Below are 26,565 nucleotides of genomic sequence, written 5' to 3'. Positions count from 1 at the left end.
TAAAGAGAATACTCTATTTGAGAAAATAAAATACGATGATCTTCGGTTGAGAATTTTTTGTTCACCTCATTATTTGGGTGATTTTACCCATATATATGGCTTGCACTTCCTGGAATTCTATTCATTGGAGGAAATTACGGTGTTCAAGGATTCTTGTTCCCGTGTAAGACATTATCAAGCTCCGAGAATGAGATCATTTTGTTTCTTCAGCAACAACAAAAGATTTGGCATTGAAAATATTAGAGGTCAGTTAAGCTTCAAGCATTCTATTACGTTGATGAATTAGCAGGAGCAGGGAAATTACCAAAGGCTTGAAAATGAAAGTGATGTAAATTCTGAACACAAATACGTTCAATTTCTTTCATAAAACCATATATTCATCAGACACAAATATTTAACCTTAAAAAATGGCTCAAACATAAAACGTCATTTGAAGATATGATCCAAAAATACAATGCAACTCAATCTTATCAACATTATGATGGGGAATCATCACGTGCCTTTAGCTTAACTGAAACAAATTCTCAATGATCCTCAGCACAACCACTGACAGCACCATTTCCTTATTACAGAATAACAATGAAGTTACAGAACCAAGAACCCTAGTAATCAAATAGAATGGTGCTACCTTGGTGTTTTCCCAGTGATTTTGGTTGTGCAAAAGTTACCATATAGTTGTCTCATTTTTCCAACAAAGGACCAAGTAACAAAATAATCTAATACCGGTTCCAGTAGGTCCTCCGTCTGAACCAGTTGTAATCAGGCAAACCTTGTATAGGACCCATTGCAGCAATTGCAATATCCTGCCCAAACCAAACACAAAGAAAGTTAAAGCATCATATCCAGAAAGTTCAGTCTCACCCCACCAAAAGAACGGCATTAAAGCATCATATCCTACTATAACAAAGGCATTCCAATGTTGTATCCACTTGAACTCATTTCAGTGAAAGCTGCAAGGGTATAGTAGTAATAGCTAGGTTAGGTTATGGTTCTTACCCTGTCATATATAAATCGGTTTGCAACACGTTTAACAGTGCTTGGATCAACAGCATCAATCCTAGCAAATAATTCAGCAAATGGGATTCTCCGACCATATGTAAGTAGCTGCAAGGATGAGAGATCAAACACAAACAAGCAACTGAAATGAGTAACAAATGATAGTAAATTTGTCTATTGCAAAAACAACTCAGCAAAGCTACTATCTGGGGTATATGTTGCACACCATGGTCAGTTACAGGAGTTTGATCAACCAACTCAACCACAATTAAACCAAAAATCAGAGGTCTGACCAATTCGATTTCCACTCCCTTTTTAACATTGTTAAAAATTCTTCAATGCATACCTGGCGCCCAATATCTTCAGCTACAGGACTAGTTCCATCCATGTGAAGCATCAACGATGACTTTAGCTGAGGAAAAAAAAAGTAGTTGAGATTGAGAAGATGGAATATATCTTCTTGTTTACAGGAGAAACAATACCTTCATTATTTAAGGGCACAACCTTGGTACCATACACAGATTTTTGTGATGTTAACATGCAGAAATGAGTTAAAGAGTAAGAATGGATTATAAGTAAAATGAGAGAATAAAAGGACTACCTACAGCAGGCATCAATTCATGGTGATATTTTAACTCATGGCAAGTACATTTTCCTTCTTTTTGCATTTATTTCCATCAAAAGGGTATAGTTCGTCTAAAATTGCACCATAAAATTGGTGATATTCAAAATAATAACAATACCTTTTCAAATAAAATGTACCTAACAAATACTAAGGTCTTTAAACGAAATCTACACTTGTGGGTGCATTATATACACATTTTTAAAGTAGAAAGCAAGATCACCTACTGGCAACTGGTTTTGTCCTCTATTGGCATACAGCTTGAAGTTCTTAAAAAGACACAAAACGTAAAATACAAAAATTAATATCTACAAACATGAAAAAAAGGCAGCATTTTTAGCTACCTGATTACGAGCACGAATGACATCAGCTTCTGAAACACGATGAGCTAGCTTGGTTATCTCATACATGATAGCATAAGCCAAATCATCCAAACAATAAGGCTGAAAACAGAACATAAAACTTAATGTTCATTCATAATAAAAGATAGAATAAAATGAAAAAAATAAACAAAAATACAAAAGCATATAGCCAATAACCCTTGTGGTTCACACATGCAAATCAAATTGTTAAAACTAAATTTGGGGGGGGGACCAGATACAATGTTTATGCCACTACACGAGAACCATAAATATCTATGATGATGTCAAAGAATCTCACAAATTTATAACTAAAGATATTGTCAACCCGAATAGGTAGTAGTTGATATATATACATGTTTAAATGTATTACACAAAAAGTTACATGAACAGGCAGGGAATCTCACCTTGGCAACAGCATAGACACCGAAAAGACCAGTATCTTTATAGTTAGTGTTGAATGCCATCATGCTTTCAGCAATTTCATCAATGGCAACTTTCTGTACCAGATCAGAGCTGTTTGGAAAAACACCAGAACAAATCAACACATTGTTGGAAAAGGAGAATCTCATCATGAGACCGCCGAGAAGGACTCATCCAGTTTATAATGTGATTGGATTAAGGAGAAAACTCACCCCATGTGCTTTCCACCACCAACATTTTTGCTCCATGAACCCAACATTGCCTGCATAACCATTAGAGCGATGGAGTCTGGATCTGTCCAAGATGCACCCTCAAAGGCAACTGCAAATTGTGCTAGAGGAACATCATCATTGATTATTCTCACCTGATTTTGTCAAATTTGAACAACAAATCCTTAGATGGCATAACACATTGAATATCAATACTGAATAAGAAGGTTCAACAGTTACAAGAGTAATGGCACTCCACCTCAGAACCAGTAAAAGCGGCTGGATCTTTCACAACTAGCTGAGAAGCAGTGGTTGGATCAGATGATAACTTGGTAAACAACTTCTTTACTTGCTCAACAACCTCCTCATGTTTAACAGCTCCAGATGCGGCAATGACCTATAAAAGTTGCCAAATAACTCATATTATAAGAACCTACCAACAATATTCTAAAATAACTGGAATAGCTCATAAGTTTTAAGGATTTGATCATATAATATTAAATCGATACACAAAAAATTCATCAGATTTAAGGACATGCATACCATTCTTGGAGCAGTGTAGTGTGTCTGAATATATTTCTCCAGATCTCCTTTGGCTATTGTCCTAATATTATCAGCAGGTCCCAAAATAGTTCTACCAAGAGGAGTGTATTGGAAAGCAGTTGAATGCAAATGGTCAAAAATAACTTCTTCTGTTTGACCCTCAACCTACAAAATTCCCCGAGATTATAGTCTTTCTATGAATAATAAACATATAACTAAATAGGAAGAACAAGTGCACGTGTTAATGCCATCTATTTTAGAATAATAATAATAAAAAAAAAGCTTGTGTACACTTTAAATACAAAAATTTTATTTCTGACCAACCACTCAATAAAATCCAGTAACCCTTTAAATTCCAATACAGCACATGTAACCCAGTTATTGCCAAATATGTCAAAGAAACCAAACAACTTACTTAGAAGCCAACAAACAAGCTTCACATATTCGTAAAACAGCCACAACTTATTTTAAGCGAACAAAATAACATTTTTTCACAGAAGTTTTCAAGCAATCATGTATAATGGCATTAATCAAAACATTTTACGTACATTTCCTTCAATAACATATTCCATTTCACATTAATCCATTAATCATTATGGCAAGAAAACACAAAATAACCCCATTATCTCACTCCATTCCCTAAAAACAGATAGTCAACGTTCTAAATCAATCAATAAAACACATACCATCCAAAAATCATTTAAAAACACATTAAAATCCTATGTTAGCCAGACTAAAAAGGGAAGTGAATATCGTATATGGATATGCGCTTCACACATATTGCTCAATTTCTTCTAAGTTCTTTCACATAGTTGGAGGATCATAACCCCACTCTTCCAAATATGTTCCAGACACAGGTGTCAAGCAAGAGTCCGCACAACATCGTAAATTCCATACACACACACACAGAATTTACTTCCTACATATATCTTAATTCCAATTACCAATAATATTCCCCCAAAACAGATAGAATACATGACTAAACCAACCAATTCAACACACATAAGACAAAACAAACTAAACCCATAAAAAGCCATTTTTTTACGTTGCTAAATTTATATCCTTCTCAGTTCTCCCTGATAATCATTTTCGCCAAACGTTTCTTAAAGATCATATATATTCCACAAAATTGACATTTTTAAATCAATCATTAACCTGAGTACTTATTTACATCCTATATGAAAAAAAAAACAATTCATATCCCCTCCTATGTTCTCTAAAAACAGAGACAATTGACTGATATTGAACTATGAACATAAATATAAGATAAAACCCATTTAAAATAAAAAAATGACAAAGAAACGATTTTTACTTACCTCCTCCATTTCCCTTAGAATTACATCCCTTTCCCTATTAATTCGATGTTCATCGAACTTCGAATTCTGCAAAATATCAGCTAATATATCCAACGCTTTAAAGACATCTTTATCCATGACTTTGGCGTAATAAGTCGTTTGTTCCCTAGAAGTATAAGCATTCAAATGCCCTCCCATATTTTCAATCTCTTCCTCCAGTTCCCTCGCGGACCTTTTCTCCGTACCTTTAAATATCATATGCTCCAAGAAATGTGCAGTCCCATTTGTCTCATCGGTCTCAAATCTCGACCCTGCATCGATCCAGACCCCAACAGTGGCCGTGCGGGAAGACAGAGTAGATTCGGTGGCGACATGAAGGCCGTTGGGCAAAGTAGTAATTTTGGTTTCGGGGGAAGACAGGATGTGCGCGTGGGATGCCAGGGTGGGGTGAGGGGAACCGTATCTGAGGAAACGGGAATCTGGGTTTTCGAGCTTTTGGAGCTTTTCTTTAACGGAGAGGGCTAAGCGGTCGTAGATCATGGCGGTTGGTGGAGGAGGGGAGATCTCTTTAGATTCCGCAGAGGCAGTAGAAGCGAGAGGAGAAGCGGCGGAGGAAGACGATCGGGCGATGGTGAAAGAAGAAGCAGGCTTGGGCGGCCGGCGAGCTAGAGAGAGAAGCTGCTTCATCGCCATTTTTTATGGCTCTTTGCGTGAGTTTTTGATTGTATATTTTAGGTTTGTGTAGACCGATGAGAGGGAAGGTCTGGCTGCGGTGTTTTTCTTAGCTTAATGCTTAACACTGTCACGATGTCGTATTTGATGTATGAGATTCATTCTTATAATACTATGTCGCTTTGCAAGAATAAAAGAAATATCTGTTTACTTTATAAATAGGAATTTTGAAATTATTCGGACGTTTTGAGTTAATTTAATTTTATTTGATCTATTTTTAAAAAATATATATATATTCGAATTGAAGTCATTGGAATGAGACATTTCATTTCCACCAAAGAAAATGAGAACTGCAACTAAATTGGTTGCTTTTCACAATCTTCAGACAAAGGGAGGAGTAGGATTGACATTATTCGGTAAATAAAATAACAGAATGAAAAGAAAAGAAAAGAACCCTATAATTCTCTTGCTTCATTGCCTTGGAAAGTGTACTGACTCGTGTCATTCCATGACATGCATTTTATCTTCTTATGTAGTGGAATGTGGAACTTTGGCTCCCTTGGTACAGTTGGATTCTTTAATGACCTTCAACATAACCAAAAACAAACACCGCATTAGTACAACCAATACCAATCAATTTTCCAACTATGTTATTCCGACCGACTCTTCATTTTCTTCAAGTATTCAAACCTGAATAACATAGTTGAGTCCGAATAATAACATAGCTTTTGAAGCTTGATCAAATAATTTTTTTTGAGAATTTTGAAGCTAAACCAAGGTAAAATCTTTTACCTTCTAGGAATAAAAGGCCTGTCAAAGTAAGGCATAGGCTGTGCTTTTGGAATGAGCTCCTTCCTAACCCTCTTTAGCTCTTCTTCTTCTGCCATCTTCAACAGCAAAAAAAAAAAAAAAAATTAGATTATTTGCTTAAAGTCAAAAACCTTAAATCATGCATATATATATATATATTAAAATCATTTACCTTTTGCTGTCTCTCCCTTTCCATTTTATATTGCTCTATTAGACTCATCTTCTCAGCCACCTGGAAACACACACAAAAAGAATGATTTTCCAAACTTGTTATTTATGTATGTACTTCAGATTAGATACACAATATAGCACTTCAGAACATCAATGCCACCAATCAGACAGTAGTAATTAAAATGAACCTGGTGATCGAACTCGGCACGCTCCACAGCACGCACATCACTATTGAGTCTTAGGCTTACTGGTCTTGTTCTCTCTTTAACAGGAGGTTTGATCAACACCTGCATTAAACAACACACTTGAACTGATGAGAAAGATCTATGTAACTGTTAATATTTTCACTTAATTTGAACTGTATAGAAGTGGTCTCGGACCTCTGGTTCGTCGGTTGTCCATGGGAGGCCTTGAGCAATCGGAATCCGCTTCTTCTCTCGCTCTATCATCATTTCTTGGATCTTCTTCATGAACTCTTTTTCCTTCGCCCTACCTCTTTGCTGTAACAGTAACAAGTAATTGAAGATTATAACATAAGAATCACTTCAAATAAAGATGGATACATGGTCTATAAACAGAAACTCTAGTCAAACTGAAGCTGTACCTCAGTTCTTAGCTTGAATGGTTTCAGGGAAGTGGGTTTGAGCTGCTTTTTCCATCTCCTCCCACCAGTTGTCCCGGCAGAGTCAGAGCTCTAAAATGCAATACAAAATTCACAAGCCAAAATGCATAAAATAAACATTTATATTTGCATATATATTTATATCTGTGATCCATGTTCTAAGTATAGACCACTATACCTATATAAGCAATTGTAGAGAGGCCTGATGATTCATTTATAAGCAGTTTAGATCAATGTTTACAATAGCTATTTTGCAATTTCCATTCTTTTCACAATCAATATTCATGGATGATGTTTACTATAATTAACCAATGCTTTCGCGATCACAATATGAAACACTGAAAATATATTATCTTAAGTGAATGGTTACTTACATTTCTTCGGCTTCTTCGACCTCCATTGGGATTCCTGCTTGAACAATGTAACATAGATGAGAGAACCAACAATCAGACAACTTAAAAATATAAAAAAGAAGCAGCAAATATGTTTGCGGGCGGGTAAAGTAATCAATCAGTTGCTTCTCTGACCTTTCTTGGCTACTGTCCCACGAAGAAGAAACTGAGAAACGTGGATCCAAACCAAGATTCTCAGCAGTCAAAACAAAATCCGATGGACAAAATGAAGAAAATGATGTCTCATCATCATTCTCAGCGTCACCCTCGGTCACGTTTGTTGGTTGCAATCCAGGTAACGCCCATTTCAGTGACTTCTTCTTATTATTATAATTACCAATCTTTTCTTCTCTTGGTTCCTTTTCATCTTCTCCTTCCTTATCTGTATCCTTTGGATCCGGTATCGAAAGAAGACTCTCAAAGGCCTTAACCAGATGCATAACTTTCCCACATTCAGGCACACTATTCCTTGCTTCTTCCATCAACCTATCTCTCCTCCTCTTAATAATAGTAGAACTGCCTGCTTCACTTGAGTTTTCGATCTCGTCAATCTCTTGATTATCTGATCCATAACCTTCAACCAATTCACCCGTCTCTTCAGCATATTCTTCAGCTTTGTTCTTGAAAAACTCTTCTTGAGACGCTCTCAGATTTTCATAAGCAACGCATAGACATTTCTTCGAATTCCCACCGAGCTTCTCTTTGCATTTGCAATTAACCCCAGCCGTCGTCGGATTCAAATCGGACTTCACTTTCTTCGAGGTCTTCTTAGCCACCACCACAAACTTCCTTTCCCTATGCTTGTTACTCGGTGAATAAATGACCGGATTCCTGGAAGAATGTTTCTTGGATTTTGAAGATCTTGTTAATGGAGAAGTTGAATTGGAAATGTTTGGATTTGAATTCTCAGAATGTTTCGAATCCTTTGGGGTTTTCGATCGAGAATAACCTTCTGGGTCTTTCACAGGAGTCCCCAGTTTAGTGTTCTTGGCAACCTCCATTGAGGAAAAACTGAGGAAATCTTTCAAGAAGTGGACCGAAAATTGAAAATAAAAACTGGGTATTGGTGTTTGATTGATTAGAAGGAAAAAAAGATTTCCAAGAAAGTGAGAGAAAATCCGTGGAGTCTACGATTTTGATGAAACAAGTGAAAGGGAAGAAAATAATAAATCAAAGAAAAGAAGAAAAATATGAACGTTGGAAGCCTGGCTACGCTCTGTGTAACGGCTAGTTTTGGGGGTTATTTGGAGACCGTCGGATTAATTTTTTAAAAAATGTGGATTATATTTATAAACCGTTAGATTAAATGATTAAGAGAAATAATTGGGATATCCTTTGATGAGTAACCGTTATGGACGGGAAAGACCGGAATGGAGCATATAGATACGAACACACCCTTTATTATTTTAGAAAATTACAATCGAATCCTTTTGGGTTGGATTTGTATTTTGGGCCATGATGGATTGAAGCTTTTAGCAATGGATTGATCTGGGCCAATTTGGGTAAAGTCGCACAATTTCTTTCATCGATAATTCAAGGAATAAAAATTCTAATATGAAAATTATAAATTTTTTTAATATTCTGAAGTGGTTAAAAGATAGTATTTATTTAGAATATTCTTAGTCTCTTGATAACATATATACATCATATAGATACAGTTATTTAAATTCAATATCTTTAGAAATAACAACAATTCATTTTATAACACAACCAATGTGAATGCCCTTATGTATAACACCGATCTAATATGATCAAAATACAAACTTAAACATTATAAATTTCCTTGAGAGGAAAGTTCCCATGCTTCTTAATTAACCTAAAATTTTGTACCTACGAAATCTGATCATCTTTTTGATCCAACCTATACATAGTTTTCATTTTAAAATAAATAAATAACAAACTCAACACAAATATTTTTCTTGCACTTTTGTTTTGTACCCAATAGTCATATTTTCAACCCTTTTTCATATAATTTTAAATTTTCTATTTCTTATATATTCCTTATTTTATGACACGAGCCATCATAACCTTGTTTTTTTTTTTCTCCGTATCCATCTCCATCTCCATCTTTACTTAATATGGCTTCAACTACACTCAAAACTTTAGTTTTGCTGAGTCGTGAAGCAACTTCATTAATTCTTGGTTTTGAAGATTTCCCTTTCATCTTTTCTCCCATCAGAAAATTGTGCAGCAATTATGCTTACCAATTGATTTATCAGTATGATTAAAAAATTTAAAAACAAAATTATAGCATTTCTTGGATCAATAGCCAAAATTTCTAAGATCTAGGCTACCCTTAACTAACATGATTACAATTAGGCTCTATACCCCTCCAACCACCATCGGACTTGAATTGCTCGAACGAACTTCGTTACCTTACGATCAATACGAGTTACGCTTTATAAAATCCATAGTTTTTTTGTTATAAGAAAAATATATGATATCATCGTCGATACATGGTATGATGTGATATTATTGTGTTATTAAAAATTAACACCATTTATAAAAGTATCGTAATAATGTATGAAATTAAAATTCATGTATTAGTTTGAGAATATTTTTTTAAATTATCAATTATAGTTGGTTCAGTTATACATATGAATGCTTTAACTTTTTATTTTTATTTTCTTTCTCAAATTAAAGTGTCGATGATCCACTTATTATGTTAATACAAATTTAAACTAGGTTTTTATGTTCTAATTATGATTTATATTTTAATTGAATGATTGAATTTTGTCTTGTTTGTGTATATCATAATTCATAAATGTGGCACGAATCTCAATGATCTCGGTGGTAAAAAAATTGTTGTTATTCATTTAGGTCTCGAGTTTAAGCGTACCATTAATCCTAATGATACGATCGTTTAATGTCAAAAAGTTGAGAATTGTGACTCATTATTATAAATATATTTATGGGCATTTTTAAGATGTCGGAATGAAGGCATCAAAAGTTTGGGAGTTAAAAGTATAATTTCATTTAAAATTTAATGAATTATTAAAGATTAAAAAAAATCTCATTTTAGAGGCCAAAATCACTGCGAAGCCCTTAATTTGGCCTTGAGTATATTGTTAATCAAACTATCATTGTACTTTTGTGGTATCGAATTTATGTTCAAAATACATAATTCTTAAAATTTATTTAATAATATATAGAAACATTACTTTTATAAAAAAATATAATTATTCAAAAATGATAGAATCGATGTTTTAAATAAATAAATTATAAAATTTTAAATATCTTATTTTTCTTTTATTTTATTTTAAAAGAGTTTTTAAATACATATATGATTTTATATATTATACCTTAAAATTTGATCATATCATTGATAAAAATTTAGTTTGGCCTATTTTTAATTAACTTAAATAAATTGATTCAACTAGACTCATTGAAAAAAAAATAAATTAATAAAATATAATTTTTAACTTAATTAGTTTAAAACTCTATTATTTAGATGTCTCCTACGGAAGCTGCTCTCAACCTAATGTTAAGGACAACCTACTATCTTACCTCCCCTTATCCCATTACATATGGGAACAAGGGACATCAAGATATTTAGTTCGAACAAATATTCACCAAACAAGTTAAATCGTTATACTAAAAAGTTTTTTACTTTCCCAATATCCAATCATCCTCGCTTGATCTAAAAAAGTGCATTTTCATTCTTAACTTTTTATTAAATAATAATTATCAATCAATAAAGTTCAACTTTTATTTGATCTAAAGGTTAGGATGGATCGAACGAAATCGGCTGGGAACAATAATTTTCCTAAAAAATTTAAATATATTTTAGATATTTTTTATTAATAATATATTTTAATACCTAACATTTTATAAATTAATTTTTTTTTAAATTTAATAATTATTCTTATTTAACATAAAATTATTCTTAAAGACCATGATTTTTGGAATTATGTTGCAAGTTCTAACATAAGCTGGACTGTTAATAGAATCTTTAAATTGTGTGCTACAAGTTTAACTATTTTTTCTTCTTCTGGTTCATTAAAGCTTAGTAACATCTGTGATTCAATTCGTAATAAAAGGGAGAAAGTTTCATGACACAAACTTATCTGGTTCCCAATGCACATCCCAAAATACAGTTTGATCACTTGGATGGCACTGCTGAACATACTTCCTACTAGAGATTGGTTACTCAAAATGGGAATCAATTCTGATGATATTTGTGTTAACTGCAACATCGAGCAAGAGACTAGAAATCATATTTTTTTTCTCAATGCCCTCTTGCTGTTCGTCTTTGGAATCCAATAATGTCGCTCAACGGATTAAATAGTATTGTTTTATCATGAGATGTTATGGTTGCTACGGCTGCTTCAACATGGAAAGGTAAGTCTCTTCTCACCACAATCTTAAAGATCTCATGGACTGAATTTATATACTTACTGTGGGAAGAAAGGAATTACAGAATTTTTCAAGGTCGTCAGAGAACTATCGAAGACATGTTGAAAAAGATTAAAGAAGCTGTTGGTATTCAACTTAAGGGTATAAATATTAATAGATTAAATAGTACTAATATTAATCTTTGTAATGCTTGGGGTATAATCTAATCAATCTGTGTTTGTTGTAAGTAGGTTGTTTTTAGTCTTCTTTGTTATAGATTGGTTGATTGCATTGTAACATTTCTATGCTATTTGGATAATAAAATTCGATTCATAAAAAAAAAACGTTTGAATTTTACTGACAAAATCACCGAGAAAGTTTGTTTGAGTTTTACTAGTCAAAAACCATTTAAAATAGTCCCCCCGATAAGACTATTATATTGCATTCATTCTCTTTCTTTTACTTTTAAGAAAGAAAGGGAAAATCTAGGGGCTCCAATGAATTCCATTTAATCATGTGTAAAGTAAGTTTTATTATAGCGAATGCGTGTTTTTTAGATAATTAAAAAGCAATGTTAGTATTTTAATTAGAATAGTTAATAACAATAATTATTTCCTCCTTATTTAATAATATTAATTATTATTATTAATTAATAAATATCACTAATATTAAATCTCAAATTTAAATGTAATTTATTTTAAGATATCTTCTATAGCAAAAAGATATATCATTTCTTGATTCCTAAGCCTTTGAAGTCAAAGCCTCGTGTTAGGAAAATCAAGAAGAATGGACCAACTAATGTTGACTTAGCCATTGCAACTTAATTGTATCTTCATCTTAAAGATTTCTAAGTATAATCTCAAAGATAATTGTTTAAAGCTATTAATTTAACATCTAAATTGAGATGACATGCATTATTCTTTCATCGTATAATTATACGACTTGCTTTAGATTTTATAATTTTTTTTATAATCATCTGTATACGATTTATTAGTTGACTAATTTAGATTGGATACTACAGAGATGAGAATTACTCTCCTAATCTAATTTATTTATTTCACAAATGTTAAAATTTAAATTCATTACATTATTCAAAAGATTTAATATCTTATCTTACCGAATCAAATGATTATTGATAAATTTTATGATTATTTAATACATTTTCACTGCTATTTTAAAGCTCCACAAACAGAGGAGGAACATGTCATTGGGATATAATGATAAATAAATATAAATAAAAACGAGACATGGTTTTGTTAAAGGATGCCCATTTTTGTAATTTCATTTCAGTTGACAAGAATTTTCGTCGGTGGTCACTTTACATGTTTACCCGCCGTTGTTTATTGCCGCCAACCGGAATTCCCGGAAAAATTAGAAGGGTAAAATTGGAATTGAATTTAGTATAAAAACAACAACCCCGCTCTTCTGATTTCATGTCGTTAAAGAAGAGCTGCCCTCTTCTCCTCTTTCTCTGAACTTGTATCGTCTCTATCTGAGTATCAATTCTTGAGGTAAACGAATACAAATCATTCTACTTTCTTTTCTTTTATTTTGAGTTTTCACCTTAGTGATTTGGGTGGTGGACAGAGTTTTTGTTGCTTATTTTTTCTGCTTGGAAAAAAATGTGCTTTTTAAAGTTGTTTGTTCTTGATCTGCTTCTCCATCTGACATGATTGATACTTCCTTTGCTTTTTTCACCTTGATTTTTCATGTATGAAAATGGTATATTTGAATCTTTTTGAGCGGTGCCTCTTGATCCGAGTATCTATTCCACAAGATTCAAAATCTGTTGCTATTTTACGTTGTTTTTTTTTTGGGTGAATTAAAACGTTTAGTTTCCATATTTCTAGAGTGAACTCGTTTTTGTTGGTTTAACAAAACGAATCTGCTAAATTGTGTCTATGTTATGGTTATGAAACTTGGACTACAGCTTTGAATCAAGCTAATTGTCTATGGATCTGAAAGAATTGTTTTGATTTTCATTTGCCTGTGTTTTAATTTTGGATCTACTGTTTGTAATCTGTTGGTTAATATATAATTAAATTTGCAACTCAAATTGTCAGATCTGAGAGTATATTTTTCTGCAATTACTGTTTTCTATTCCCTGCTGAGAATTCGTGTATGCAAAGTTCAGATATCTAAAACATTTCATAAGTTGAGAAAAGACTTACCTCATACAAAATATGGATCTTGCTGTATTCACAATGACATTAAGTTTCTTCTGGATTTACTGTTTGGTTTGTGCTTTTGGGAAGATTCGAGAAATGTTTTTCTCTAGTGTTTTTTTTTTGTCGTCTATTTGAATACTTCTCTTTGTTTAGGTAATAGTATAAAAACAAAATGGTGAAGATCTGTTGCATTGGAGCTGGTTATGTTGGTGGGCCAACAATGGCCGTCATTGCACTTAAATGCCCATCTATTGAAGTAGCAGTTGTTGATATCTCTGTTCCTAGGATTAACGCATGGAACAGTGATCAGCTTCCAATCTATGAGCCTGGTCTGGATGATGTTGTGAAGCAGTGTCGTGGAAAGAACCTTTTTTTCAGCACCGATGTAGAGAAACATGTGCGTGAGGCTGATATAGTCTTTGTTTCTGTCAACACTCCGACCAAGACCCAAGGGCTTGGAGCTGGCAAGGCTGCAGACCTTACATATTGGGAAAGTGCTGCTCGTATGATTGCTGATGTATCAAAATCCGACAAGATTGTGGTTGAGAAATCAACAGTCCCTGTCAAAACTGCTGAGGCAATTGAAAAGATCCTCACCCACAACAGCAAGGGGATCAAATTCCAAATTCTTTCCAACCCGGAGTTTCTTGCGGAGGGAACTGCAATTCAAGATCTTTTTAACCCTGACCGTGTTCTCATTGGAGGCCGGGAGACCCCAGAAGGCAACAAGGCTGTCCAAGCATTGAAGGATGTTTATGCTCACTGGGTCCCAGAAGACCGAATTCTCACCACCAATCTTTGGTCTGCAGAGCTTTCCAAGCTTGCTGCCAATGCTTTCTTAGCTCAGAGGATCTCTTCTGTAAATGCCATGTCTGCTCTTTGTGAAGCAACCGGGGCTGATGTCATGCAAGTGTCATATGCTGTCGGTAAGGATACAAGAATTGGACCCAAGTTTTTGAATGCCAGTGTTGGTTTTGGTGGATCCTGCTTCCAGAAGGACATTCTGAATCTGGTTTACATCTGTGAGTGCAATGGTCTTCCAGAGGTGGCTGAGTATTGGAGACAAGTCATTAAAATCAATGACTATCAGAAGAACCGATTTGTTAACCGTGTTGTTTCCTCGATGTTCAACACGGTTTCAAACAAGAAGATTGCTATTTTAGGGTTTGCTTTCAAGAAGGATACAGGTGATACTAGGGAAACCCCAGCCATTGATGTATGCAAGGGGCTTTTGGGAGACAAAGCTCGGTTGAGCATATATGATCCTCAGGTCACGGAGGACCAGATCCAGAGGGACCTTACCATGAACAAGTTTGACTGGGACCATCCCCTTCACTTGCAGCCCATGAGTCCCACAACTGTTAAGCAAGTCACTTGTGTCTGGGATGCTTATGAGGCAACAAAAGATGCTCATGGAATTTGCATTCTGACCGAGTGGGATGAATTCAAGACTCTCGACTTCAAGAAGATATACGACAACATGCAAAAGCCAGCTTTCGTCTTTGATGGCCGGAACATCGTGAATGCGGAGCAGCTAAGGGAGATTGGTTTCATAGTCTACTCGATTGGTAAGCCACTGGATGCATGGCTCAAGGACATGCCTGCAGTGGCATAAAATGTGATGCATACAACGGTCATAAATGCTCATGTTCTGCGACAACGGATTAAAGTTTGAGGCTGTCAGTTTTATTCTTTACTACCGAATTTTTTTCCCCTACAAGTTTGATTGTTTCCTTGCTTTTCCTTCACCATGGCAGCCAACAGAGTTGGAATTTTACCATCATGGTGAAACAGTAAACGGCTGTTTGTGGCGCCATACATTTATATTGAATAATATTTACCATCTTTCTGTTGGTTGTTAGAAAACTTAATTATTGTTGGACTTAATCTCGTGTCATCTGTAGAATGGTGAAATTTCATAAACATTGTCTCTTTATTGAAATGATTTTACTTTGCCACAAATGAGCATCTTGACAAAACTCATCTTTTAAGTACTCGTATTTCTAACCACCATCAACTTCCTGTTTTAAATTATTCTTAATACACATACTACCACTAGGCCTGTAAATGAACTTAACGTTAAGTGAATTGTTCATTAATCGTGCGGCTGGAAGTTTTTTTATGTTCGTTTATTTAATGAACAAACATGAACAAGATTTTGCGTTCGTTTAATTAAATGAACGAACACGAACAAAGGGCTTGTTCGTTCATTTACGTTCGTGAACGTTCGATTATATGTTCGTTCATTTATGTTCATTTATGATCGTTCATTTATGTTCGAACATATGACAAGCTGAATATGTTACGAAGATTATATAAGTTGTTTGAATTTCCAGAAAATTGTTTTGTTGAACAAATTAAATTAAAGAATTTATTATGTTCATATAGTTTATTTATAATTTATGTTTTTTGTCGTATTCGAACAAATTAACTCTAAAGTTGTAGGTTATATTAATAAATTTTAAGTTGTTATTCTTGTTGTTTACTTTTTTTTACATTCATTTGTTGTGTTCGAATAAGTTTATTTTTTGTGTTTGTGTTGTTCGTTTATTATGTTCGTTTACGTTCGTTTATGTTCATTTATCATTTAAATGAACGAACATGAACAAGTTATATTCCTTAATGAACGAACATGAACAAAAAAAATCGTTTATGTTCGTTTATTTATTAAATAAACGAACATGAACATACCTCCGTTCGTGTGCGTTCGGTTCGTATACAGACCTAACAGCAGCTCTCCAATTATAATAAGAAACAGTTATGAAGGTTCCAAATTAAGCCTTTCAGGTGTAAAGATGCAATTGAATTTAACAGCTAAGCTTCATGTGGCATAACACCAGAACGTGATTAAAAGCAGTGAAGAAAAAACACATATTCGAATCCAACTATCCAAGCACCTTTAATTATTTATTTTATATCTTGTTTTTAGAATAAACTAGATTAATTATTTATTGTGTCTGTAATAATAGAATTCGAGATACAATTTGAAAAATTAGAAACAAACCAAATAGAAGAATGACATTCGAGGGCCTATTGAACCAATTCATACGCAATCATATTAGTTTCTCTAGAGTAAAAATAATAATAAAATCATTTATCAAGAATAGATTTATCATAAAAGGTCTCAAAGGTAAATACATATTTTTAAAAGAGAAAATCGCCTCAGTGACCAAAAAAAAGTTATAATATACGATTTTAACCAACTTTTTTTGGATTTGCCAAAATGACCAACAAAATCGCAACGCGAAATAAAAATCGCAACGCGATCCCCAGAATCGCAAATCAGTTTCCAGAATCGCAACGCGATTCTTGAAAATCGCGATGCGATAGTACAAATTCGCATTGCGATTTTCCATAATCGCAACGCGAATATGAAAATCGCAACGCGAACACATAAATCGCAACGCGTATCCGTAAATCGCAACGTGTATCCGTAAATCGCAACGCGTATGGGTAAATCGCAATGCGTATCCGTATATCGCAACGCGTATCCGTAAATCGCAACGCGTATCCGTAAACCGCAACGTGTATCCGTAAATCGCAACGCGTATCCGTAAATCGCAATGCGTATCCATAAATCGCAACGCGTATCCGTAAATCGCAACGATAATCCGTAAATCGCAACGCGTATCCGTAAATCGCAACGATAATCCGTAAATCGCAACGAGAATCTGTAAATCGCAACGATAATCCGTAAATCGCAACGAGAATCTGTAAATCACAACACTGAAATTTTGGGTATATAACACTGAAATCATAAACTAAATCCCTAAATCGCAACTCATTCCATCTCCATCTATCACTCTCTCCGGCGACATCCGTTCCTATATCCAACGACATCCTTCCCCATCCGGCAACAGGTCTTAGTTTCGCATCTCGTTTGTTTAGTTACAACCATGAAATCATCTAATGTTGATCATGTTTGGATAGATTTGTGTTTTGGAGGGTCATGGGATAATGTTAATGGTGTTTTACAATATATGCCTTTACCCATAAATCTTCAACTAAAATTGTCTTTACAAAAGTTAACTTATGAAACTCTAATGCTACGTGTTTCAAATAAATTGAATTTAGAGCCCCTAAGTGGATTTAGGCTATCTTATCAGAGAAATGGTAAAGTTTATTTGTTAACCGACAATGAAGATGTTGAACGATTCATTGCTTACATTAGTGTTTCACAAGATGATGTTACATTGTATGTTGTTGAACCTAGAAGTAGTATTGTTGGGTCAGTAGCGGGTAGTAATCACTAAGTTTTTCTCAAAACCCACAACCTTTCTCTAATCCAAATCCCAATCAACTTTCAGCACCAAATTCCGGTTTTCGTATTGACCAGTTAGACGATGATGAGCCAACAGAAAAAATTGTGAGTACTAGTCAGTATTCGAAATTTGGTCTTGGTCAATATCCGGACTTTGATATTGGTCAATACACGGATTTTGATGATGTTTCAGAAGAAGAAACAGACCATGCGTGTAATGATATTGATATTGGTCAATACCCGAATTTTGATGATGAAACAGCCGTTGCCGAAGAATGTAATGTTGATGATAATGAGGAGGAAGTTACGACTGTGAATGAACATGTTGAACATCCATTCTGTAATTCATATAATCCTGAAGAAGAAAAAGAAGAAGAAAAAGTCCCCGAAGAAAAGAAAATGCCACGGGCGTATAACTGGAATATGCCAGAATTACTTCAGATACCGGAAGAAGAGTTGATAAAGAAAGCAGTTGATTGTTACACAAAAGTTATTCGTATCAAGAAAGATGATTGTTTTGATACAAAGGAAGACTTGAAGATAGCTTTATATACGAAATGTGTGGAAGATGGCTATCAACTAAAAGTTAACAAATCAAGCAAAGATCGTTTCGAAACAAGGTGTATGATTGACAAAAACTGTACGTGGCGTATGATTGCAAAGAGAATAAAAGATTGCAAAATGTTTCAAGTTAGGACTTTTATTGATAAACATACATGTTCAAGAACCCAAGTTTTTCCTCACCATAGACAGGCAAACAAAAAGGTGTTGGGTGGTTTTCTGGCTGAGTTAATGTTTTTGAATGGCAGGGTATATCGGGGACATGAAATTATGACTGACATGAATGCTCGGTTCAAGATTAGTATATCATATTCTCAAGCTTGGAGAGCCAAATGTTATGCCTTGGAATTGTTGAGGGGGTCGCCAGAAGCATCGTTTGCCCAACTGCCGGCTTATTGTCACAATTTAAAGCTGAAAAATCCTGGGTCGGTAACTCATATCAAAACAGATAGAGATGGACGCTTTGAGTTGCTGTTTATCGCCATTGGTGCTACGGTTAGTAAATCAATATAATTTTGTTGACTCATTTTTGTTAGTTACATGCATTTCACATTTAAATGATTATATTTCTTGTGTATATTATTTTGTAGATTCGTTCGTTTATTACTTGCATGCGCCCAGTTATTATAGTTGACGGAGCACATTTGAAAGGTCGATACCTTGGAGTAAACTTATTAGCAGTAGCCATGGATGCTAACAATGGGATATTGCCAATAGCTTACGGGGTTGGCAAATCTGAAACCTCTGATTCATGGACATGGTTTATGGGGCATCTTAGGGATTGCATAGGTCCTATTAGCAATCTGACAATCATATCCGATAGGGCAAACTCAATTGACAACGCTGTTAGAAGGTGTTTCCCAGATGCTTTTCATGGACTTTGTGGTGTTCATTTGTATAGAAATCTAAAATCAAGGTCTGCTGGTATAAAAAAGCACAAATGGACATACTGGAAGGCTGTAAAAGCTTATCGGGAAGTGGATTTCAATAAGCATATAAATTGTTTAAGACGTGTTTTGCCTCAGTGTGCTCAAACACTAGAAGATGTCGGGTTTGAAAGATGGTCAAGAGTACATCAACTTGGAGCAAGATATGGTTTCATGACGTCTAATAGTGCAGAATCAATCAACGCTCTAAGTCGTCATTCCCGGAAATTACCCATTACTATGTTAATGGAGTTTTTTCGAGCCTCTATTCAACAGTGGTACTACAAGAAAAGAAACCATGCAGGTATTATTTCTTTGAATTCGTAACTTATCATATTATATATTTTACTAAGTATTGTTTATTTAAATTTACAGGAACATTGGAACATCGTGTTACACCATGGACTGAAAAAAAGATAACGAAACGTGTTGTGAAGTCAACGTCATGGAGAGTTGAACCATGTTCAAACACTTTGTTTCAAGTACTGGATAATAACTTAAATGGGCTAGTCGATCTAAATGCAAAGACGTGTAGTTGTATGAAATGGCAAACATCTGGTTATCCGTGTGGCCATGTTATAAAAGTTGCTCTTCATTTAAACCAAGATGATTCAAGCGCATACGCTATGGATTGCTACACTACAGAAGTTTATCGACAGACTTATGCCGAGATTGTCTACCCTATTCCACATCCTTCTGAGTGGGACATACCAGATGACTTACAAACAGTTTTGCCACCAGCCATGGACAGAAGGCTACCTGGCCGACCAAAAAGTCACGATCGTATACCGTCTAAGGGTGAAGAGAAGAAGAGATCGACATGTAGTCGGTGCAAGGAAAGTGGTCATACAAGGTTGACATGTGGATCACCAGTGCCATCAAAATCATCTTTTCCTCTACCAAAATATGGATCCTCATCAAAATCCAAAGCTCATATGGTGTGAACTTTGTATTATGTAAACGTTGTTATTCAGTTGTATTATGTAAACGTTTTAACATTTAACATTTTATGTGTATTATGTAAACGTTGCCATCAAAAGCTCATATGCAAACGTTGTATTATGTGGATTTTATGTGTGAACTTTTAACATTTTCAGTTGAATTAATGACTCAGGCCAACCATTTTGACTTAACCAACTCTTGTTATTCAGTTGTTATCACTATTAGGCATGCATTTGACTATCGCAACACGGAAAATACAATCGCAACGCGAAATGAAAATCCCAACATGAAAATCGCAATGCGGAAATGAAAATCGCAACGAGAGAATCGCAATGCGAAATGAAATCGCAATGCGAAATGAAAATCGCAACGAGAGAATCGCAATGCGAAATGAAAATCGCAATGCGAAATGAAAATCGAACCGACATAATCGCAATACGAAATTAAAATCGCAATACGAAATGAAAATCGCAATGCGAAATGAAAATCGCAATGCGAAATGAAAATCGCAACGAAAGAATCGCAATGCGAAATGAAAATCGCAATGCGAAATGAAAATCGCAACGAGATAATCGTAATGCGAAATTATAAACGCATTGCGATTTTCATTTCCGCATTGCGATTTTCATTTCGCATTGCGATTCTCTCGTTGCGATTTTCATTTCGCATTGCGATTTTCATTTCGCATTGCGATAGTCATTTTTGCCTTCAACATAATGCAGATTGAAATCAACAAAATCAACCATTACATTTCAATCAATTAAACAAGCACAAATAAGAATTATGTTCGCATCAATTACACAAATCAACTTTTACAAATCATCTTTTACAAATCAATTAAACAATCAAAAATAAGCAATAATTCTTATTTCCGATCATCTACTATTGAATCAACTTTTACAAATCAATTAAACAATCAAAAAACAATCAATTAAACTATTGAATCAACTTTTGCAGCTCGACATCATTTTCACGCAGTTCACTTCTGAGATTAACCTGCAGAAACCAAACATTTGTTCAAACAACACTTTCTACGCAAATTATTGAATTCTAGTTACTTAACCAAACATTTTCATTTATAAGTATATAAACTTACCAATTGTTTATGGACATTTTTATAATGCGGATGCAGGTAGGCAGCGTCTCGTATATATCGATTTAGCCATATAATGCCGAAACCACAAGCCTACTGCAGCTTTATCTCTATCGGTGGGAGGTAGATACTTGATGCTTCCCGTCGTCAAACGCTCCAACGCCAAGCATACGAGAGGACCACAATCTCCTCTGGCTCCGCTCGTTTGTTGTGGCGCGGTCTCGTCTCTAATAACTGTAATATTGAGCTTCTTTGGCTTCTTGTTTCCAGAACGAGTCCAATAATTGATCGCATCCAAGAATTTAGCCAAATGAGAGCTCCATCCCTTAATAACATCTCTTAAATCAGCCAATGATATGTAATTTATCATGCTGTCATACACTATTGTCTTAAGGGATGGGAGCTGAAGCTCGACGAGAATCCAATGTTTACGTTCCAAAACAGGGATAAACACCTGCAATCATAAGTAATAATTCATTCATTTGCGCACTTATTTCATAAAACCTTTAAACTCAATCTAAAATAAATACTAACCTTATCGACCTCCCACCATGCAGGATAAAGTTTAGCTTGTCCATTGCCCAAATCAAATGATTCATCTCGTGCATTCTTCAAGTGAACGGCGTGAAAAGACGTCGGCATTATTGTATATCGTATATTTTTATTTTTCTTAAGTTTTCTTATTATTAGAAGACGTGTCACCCACGCATCGATATGCTGTTTTACAAAAAAAGACATATATTAGTGACTTACATAAATTTAAAAAAAAATTAATCAAATTGAAATATAAGAAAAATATAAGACTTACCCCCCCATCGAAATAGCCATTGTCTTCGACCCCTAATAATACGCCCCACCAAGGCCGTTCAAGCAACAAAAAGATATCATCGGTGAGCTTGCATATGTCAGTGAAACACCCCTTGCTCCGCTCATGTAGATAAAAATCAACTGCGGTCTTAGCCCAAAGGGTGTTATCCAAAATTGTGTCCGGTAGTTGTTCCCTCTCCTCTTCAGATACCGGTATGGTACTGGCCGGTAACTCATACGAGAGCCAACTCTCATCCATCATGTCCGGAACCGGTGGGGGTTTCTCAATACTTCGATATATTACCCCATGTGAATCAGACTCTGGAATGGTGGGAGGGACCTCTTCAACGATGACAGTTGCCTCTTGAACGGTGGGAGGGGACTCTCGAGGAATGATATGGGGGGCCTCTTCAACGATAGGAGTGGACTCTTGAGGGATGACAGGCGAGTCGGGCTTCTTCTTGCGGTGTCTTCGCACTATTGGGGTGTACGGAGACTTAATAGCACGTGCACGCTGTCTGATGCGTGAACTCTGTCGTGCAAGCATAACCCGACGTAAAGCATCCACTCTATCGGGCCGCTAAATAATTAAATACAAAAATCAGTAAATAAACAGACATGATCTTTAAACAGTGAAAACAAAGACAAATATGTTTCAAACTTGCATTGTATTCACCCAAGTCATTATTCTATCATAGTTCACAAAATGCATCAGATAACAAAGAAAAATATGTTTCAAACTAATACCCTGAAGTTAGTATTTGTCTTTGTTTTGTCTATTGGTTGAAGTAATGCAATCCATTCAAGTTTCAATTTGCAGAAGAAGAAGAAATAGTTTACTTTCGCAACACGAAACTTAAAATCGCAACGCGAAACCAAAATCGCAACGCGAAATGAAAATCGCAACGACAGAATCGCAATGCGAAATGAAAATCGCAACGAAAGAATCGCAACGCGAAATGAAAATCGCAATGCGATTTTGGTTTCGCGTTGCGATCTTGTCGTTGCGATTTTGGTTTCGCGTTGCGATTCTGTCGTTGCGATTTTCATTTCGCGTTGCGATTTTGGTTTCGCGTTGCGATTTTAAGTTTCGTGTTGCGAAAGTAAACTATTTCTTCTTCTGCAAATTGAAACTTGAATGGATAAATTTACTTTCAACCAAAAGACAAAACAAAGACAAATACTATTTCACAGTGTTAAAGAATACACAGTTTAGCAGAATTGGCAGCAACCGAACAAATTTACTTTCAACCAAAAGACAAACAAAGACAAATACTATTTCACAGTGTTAAAGAATACACAGTTTAGCAGAATTGGCAGCAACCGAACAAATTTACTTTCAACCAAAAGACAAAACAAAGACAAATACTATTTCACAGTGTTAAAGAATACACAGTTTAGCAGAATTGGCAGCAACCGAACAAATTTACTTTCAACCAAAAGACAAAACAAAGACAAATATATTTCACAGTGTTAAAGAATACACAGTTTAGCAGAATTGGCAGCAACCGAACAAATTTACTTTCAACCAAAAGACAAAACAAAGACAAATACTATTTCACAGTGTTAAAGAATACACAGTTTAGCAGAATTGGCAGCAACCGAACAAATTTACTAAGCAATCTAAGTGAAATGGCTAATCTAAGTGAAATTACGAGTAAATTTATCATTAAGTTAAATATGGAAAATCTTAAACTTACCTCGTTGCGTAGAGTATGAACCTCATTCTGCAACGATACTATCATCTCACGTAGAGCGGCAACCTCACCACGTAAAGTTGACACCTCCACACGCCATGCACCATCGTTATCGCGTAGAGTACCGATCTCCTCACGCAAGGCATTGACCTCATCACGTAACTCCCTTGACTCATCCCGTTGAGGTGGAGGTGGAGAACAGGGAGATAGGAGTCGTGGCATCTTTGCCGGTCGCCTATCATGAGGTGATGGTGGAGAAGAGGCTCGATGATGTGACGGGATAGGTGATGGCTCTCGTTCTAGAGATGTATAGTCGGGTCGATCGGGTGATGGCTCTAGGTGAGGTGATGGCTCTCGAATTGGAGGAAGTGGATGCTGCTCATCATCCGTGCCATCAAAAAAATTCTGACTAGCTTGCCACCAATCAGTGGCAAGCTCTTCCTCCGTGGGTGTCAGTCTTTGTAATGGAATGTTGGCCTCCTAAAATATAAAAACTCAAACAAAGTTAAACGTCTACTATTAATAACTTGTTTATATATTATATGAAAGTATTTGTGTTAACTTACATTATTTATTGTGGCATATGGTATTAAGTCTTCCCAATCCAACAGAGTTTTCCTCTTCCAGGAAATAGCCCTGGGAATATCATTTGACGTTTTTATTGCATATGTACGCATGCTGGGGAAAGCCTCGAATATCCAAATCTACAAACAATATAATAACAAAATTAGTAATTGTTAAATAATTAATTATAATTTTAGAAACATTATATAGAAATTCTTACCTTAAAGGCCCAAACAAAGCCTGACAAAGTGTATTTGGACCCATCGCCCCGCAAACTTTTGCGGTCATCAAAGGCAGACGACAACTTAGTCCAGGTAGCTTTCCATATATACGAACCCCACGGAAACAGATTCCATGCATTCAGGTCCTCTACCAATATTATTAGCTCCCGATGAATAGGTTGTCTGGCCTCTCTGCCTAAAAAGCCGGCATACACAAGTAGTAGAAGGCATACTCGGACAACATCGACGTCTTCCATCCGAGTGAAACCAGCTTTCTTATTAAATAATTTCTTCAGGTCGTCGACATGTAGGTTCGGCTTCTCCATTGACTCATCCGGAAAAACCCGGGATAACCATGATGGGCGGGCGATATGACGAGTGTACCGGCCTACATCATCGTGTCCGAATCGTAGACCAGTGATTAAGCAGAACTCCTTCCGCCCAAAGCAAGTATACGCTGGTGGAAAATGAAACCATATCTCTTCCTCACCACGTTGTATACTGTCGGGTAGATTTGATGTCATGGTCTGAAGCCACAAATGGGTCAAATTAGCATCTCCACCCGGATGCTGTACTCTCAGCCATGGCCCGAAGCAGGTTTCCTCAAACAATTGTCTTTGAGCAGGTGAAAGCTTCTTTGCAATTGTAGTGGCCAGGCTGACTTTATTTCTCAAGGTCAATTGAGCCGAAAAAAATTTCTACAAAAACAATAAACATACCAAGTTAGATATACCAAAAACTACACTGTGAAGATATACCAAAAACAATAAACATAAAAAGTAGTAGTTTATTCTTTAAACTAAAATTTGCAACACTGTTTTGTCTTTTGGTTGAAATGAAAATCGCAACGAGAGAATCGCAACGCGAGATGACAATCGCAACGAGAGAATCGCAACGCGAAATGAAAATCGCAACGAGAGAATCGCAACGCGAAATGAAAATCGCAATGCGATTTTGGTTTCGCGTTGCGATTCTCTCGTTGCGATTTCCATTTCGCGTTGCGATTCTCTCGTTGCGACAGTCATTCTCTCGTTGCGATTTTCATTTATCTCGTTGCGATTCTTCTGCAAATTGAAACTTGAATGGATTGCATTACTTCAACCAAAAGACAGAACAAAGACAAAGACAAATACTAACTTGAAAATCGCAACGAGAGAATAGCAACGCGAAATGAAAATCGCAACGACAGAATCGTAACGCGAAATGAAATCTAAGTGAAATGGTTAATCTATTATTGAAATGACCAGTAAACTTATCATCAGTTTCAATATGAAAAACCTACAATAATGCAAACATTTCAAAATAAAAATAATTAAAAAAACTAACCCTCGGAGGTTGATTTTCCATTTCTGAATATTGTGAGGGATTTCTGACCGTGAATGGTTGTGAGGGATTTCGCCGGAGATGGGGACGGAAATCTTCGGAGATGGGGACGGATTTCTTCGCCGTAGAGAGTGAGAGATGGAGATGGGACTGAGTTGTGATTTTAGGTTTTAGGTTATGAGTTGCGATTACGGGATTTTGTCTTAATATTCTTTTTGTAATTTGAAAATAAAATACGCGTAGCGATTATAATGGCGCTTTAAATATCGCGTTGCGATTTACGGATACGCGTTGCGATTTTATGTATTATCGTTGCGATTTACGGATACGCGTTGCGATATACGGATACGCATTGCGATTTACCCATACGCGTTGCGATTTACGGATACACGTTGCGATTTACGGATACGCGTTGCGATTTATGTGTTCGCGTTGCGATTTTCATATTCGCGTTGCGATTTTGGAAAATCGCAATGCGAATTTGTACTATCGCATCGCGATTTTCAAGAATCGCGTTGCGATTTTGGAAACTGATTTGCGATTCTGGAAACTG

The 26,565-nt window shown here is 35.5% G+C and overlaps 3 protein-coding genes across 4 annotated transcripts; 1 reads left to right on the top strand and 2 right to left on the bottom strand.

Annotated features, from left to right (window-relative positions):
* Positions 1–467: 467 nt before the first annotated feature.
* Positions 468–13,768, bottom strand: LOC120122876 (probable mitochondrial-processing peptidase subunit beta, mitochondrial). Of its 2 annotated transcripts, XM_039141919.1 has the most exons (11): positions 13,757–13,768; positions 4,469–5,149; positions 3,153–3,317; positions 2,869–3,006; positions 2,613–2,764; positions 2,385–2,493; positions 1,963–2,061; positions 1,343–1,408; positions 997–1,104; positions 701–803; positions 468–664 (listed from the first exon to the last, which is right to left on the bottom strand). In XM_039141919.1, exons 2-10 carry the CDS (start codon positions 5,138–5,140, stop codon positions 717–719), a joined length of 1,596 nt encoding a protein of 531 aa, XP_038997850.1. In that variant the 5' UTR covers positions 5,141–5,149; positions 13,757–13,768; the 3' UTR covers positions 468–664; positions 701–716. The 2 variants fall into 2 exon arrangements, with proteins under 2 accessions (XP_038997850.1, XP_038997849.1); XM_039141918.1 differs by having other exon boundaries at positions 468–803.
* On the bottom strand, positions 5,526–8,317 carry LOC120122878. The gene is made up of 8 exons (XM_039141922.1): positions 7,250–8,317; positions 7,097–7,133; positions 6,705–6,794; positions 6,481–6,600; positions 6,289–6,387; positions 6,102–6,161; positions 5,912–6,006; positions 5,526–5,704 (listed from the first exon to the last, which is right to left on the bottom strand). The coding sequence occupies exons 1-8, from the start codon at positions 8,113–8,115 to the stop codon at positions 5,575–5,577; spliced, it is 1,497 nt and encodes a 498-aa protein (XP_038997853.1). The 5' UTR covers positions 8,116–8,317; the 3' UTR covers positions 5,526–5,574.
* On the top strand, positions 12,812–15,478 carry LOC120122877 (UDP-glucose 6-dehydrogenase 2). The gene is made up of 2 exons (XM_039141921.1): positions 12,812–12,960; positions 13,771–15,478. Exon 2 carries the CDS (start codon positions 13,790–13,792, stop codon positions 15,230–15,232), a length of 1,443 nt encoding a protein of 480 aa, XP_038997852.1. The 5' UTR covers positions 12,812–12,960; positions 13,771–13,789; the 3' UTR covers positions 15,233–15,478.
* Positions 15,479–26,565: the final 11,087 nt, after the last annotated feature.

Source organism: Hibiscus syriacus, unplaced genomic scaffold (assembly GCF_006381635.1).
Source record: "Hibiscus syriacus cultivar Baekdansim isolate YM2019G1 unplaced genomic scaffold, ASM638163v2 tig00110388_pilon, whole genome shotgun sequence".
Classification (NCBI taxonomy): Eukaryota; Viridiplantae; Streptophyta; class Magnoliopsida; order Malvales; family Malvaceae; genus Hibiscus; species Hibiscus syriacus.
The sequence above is the reverse complement of the archived record's forward strand: the minus strand, read 5'-3'. Positions and strand labels throughout refer to the sequence as shown.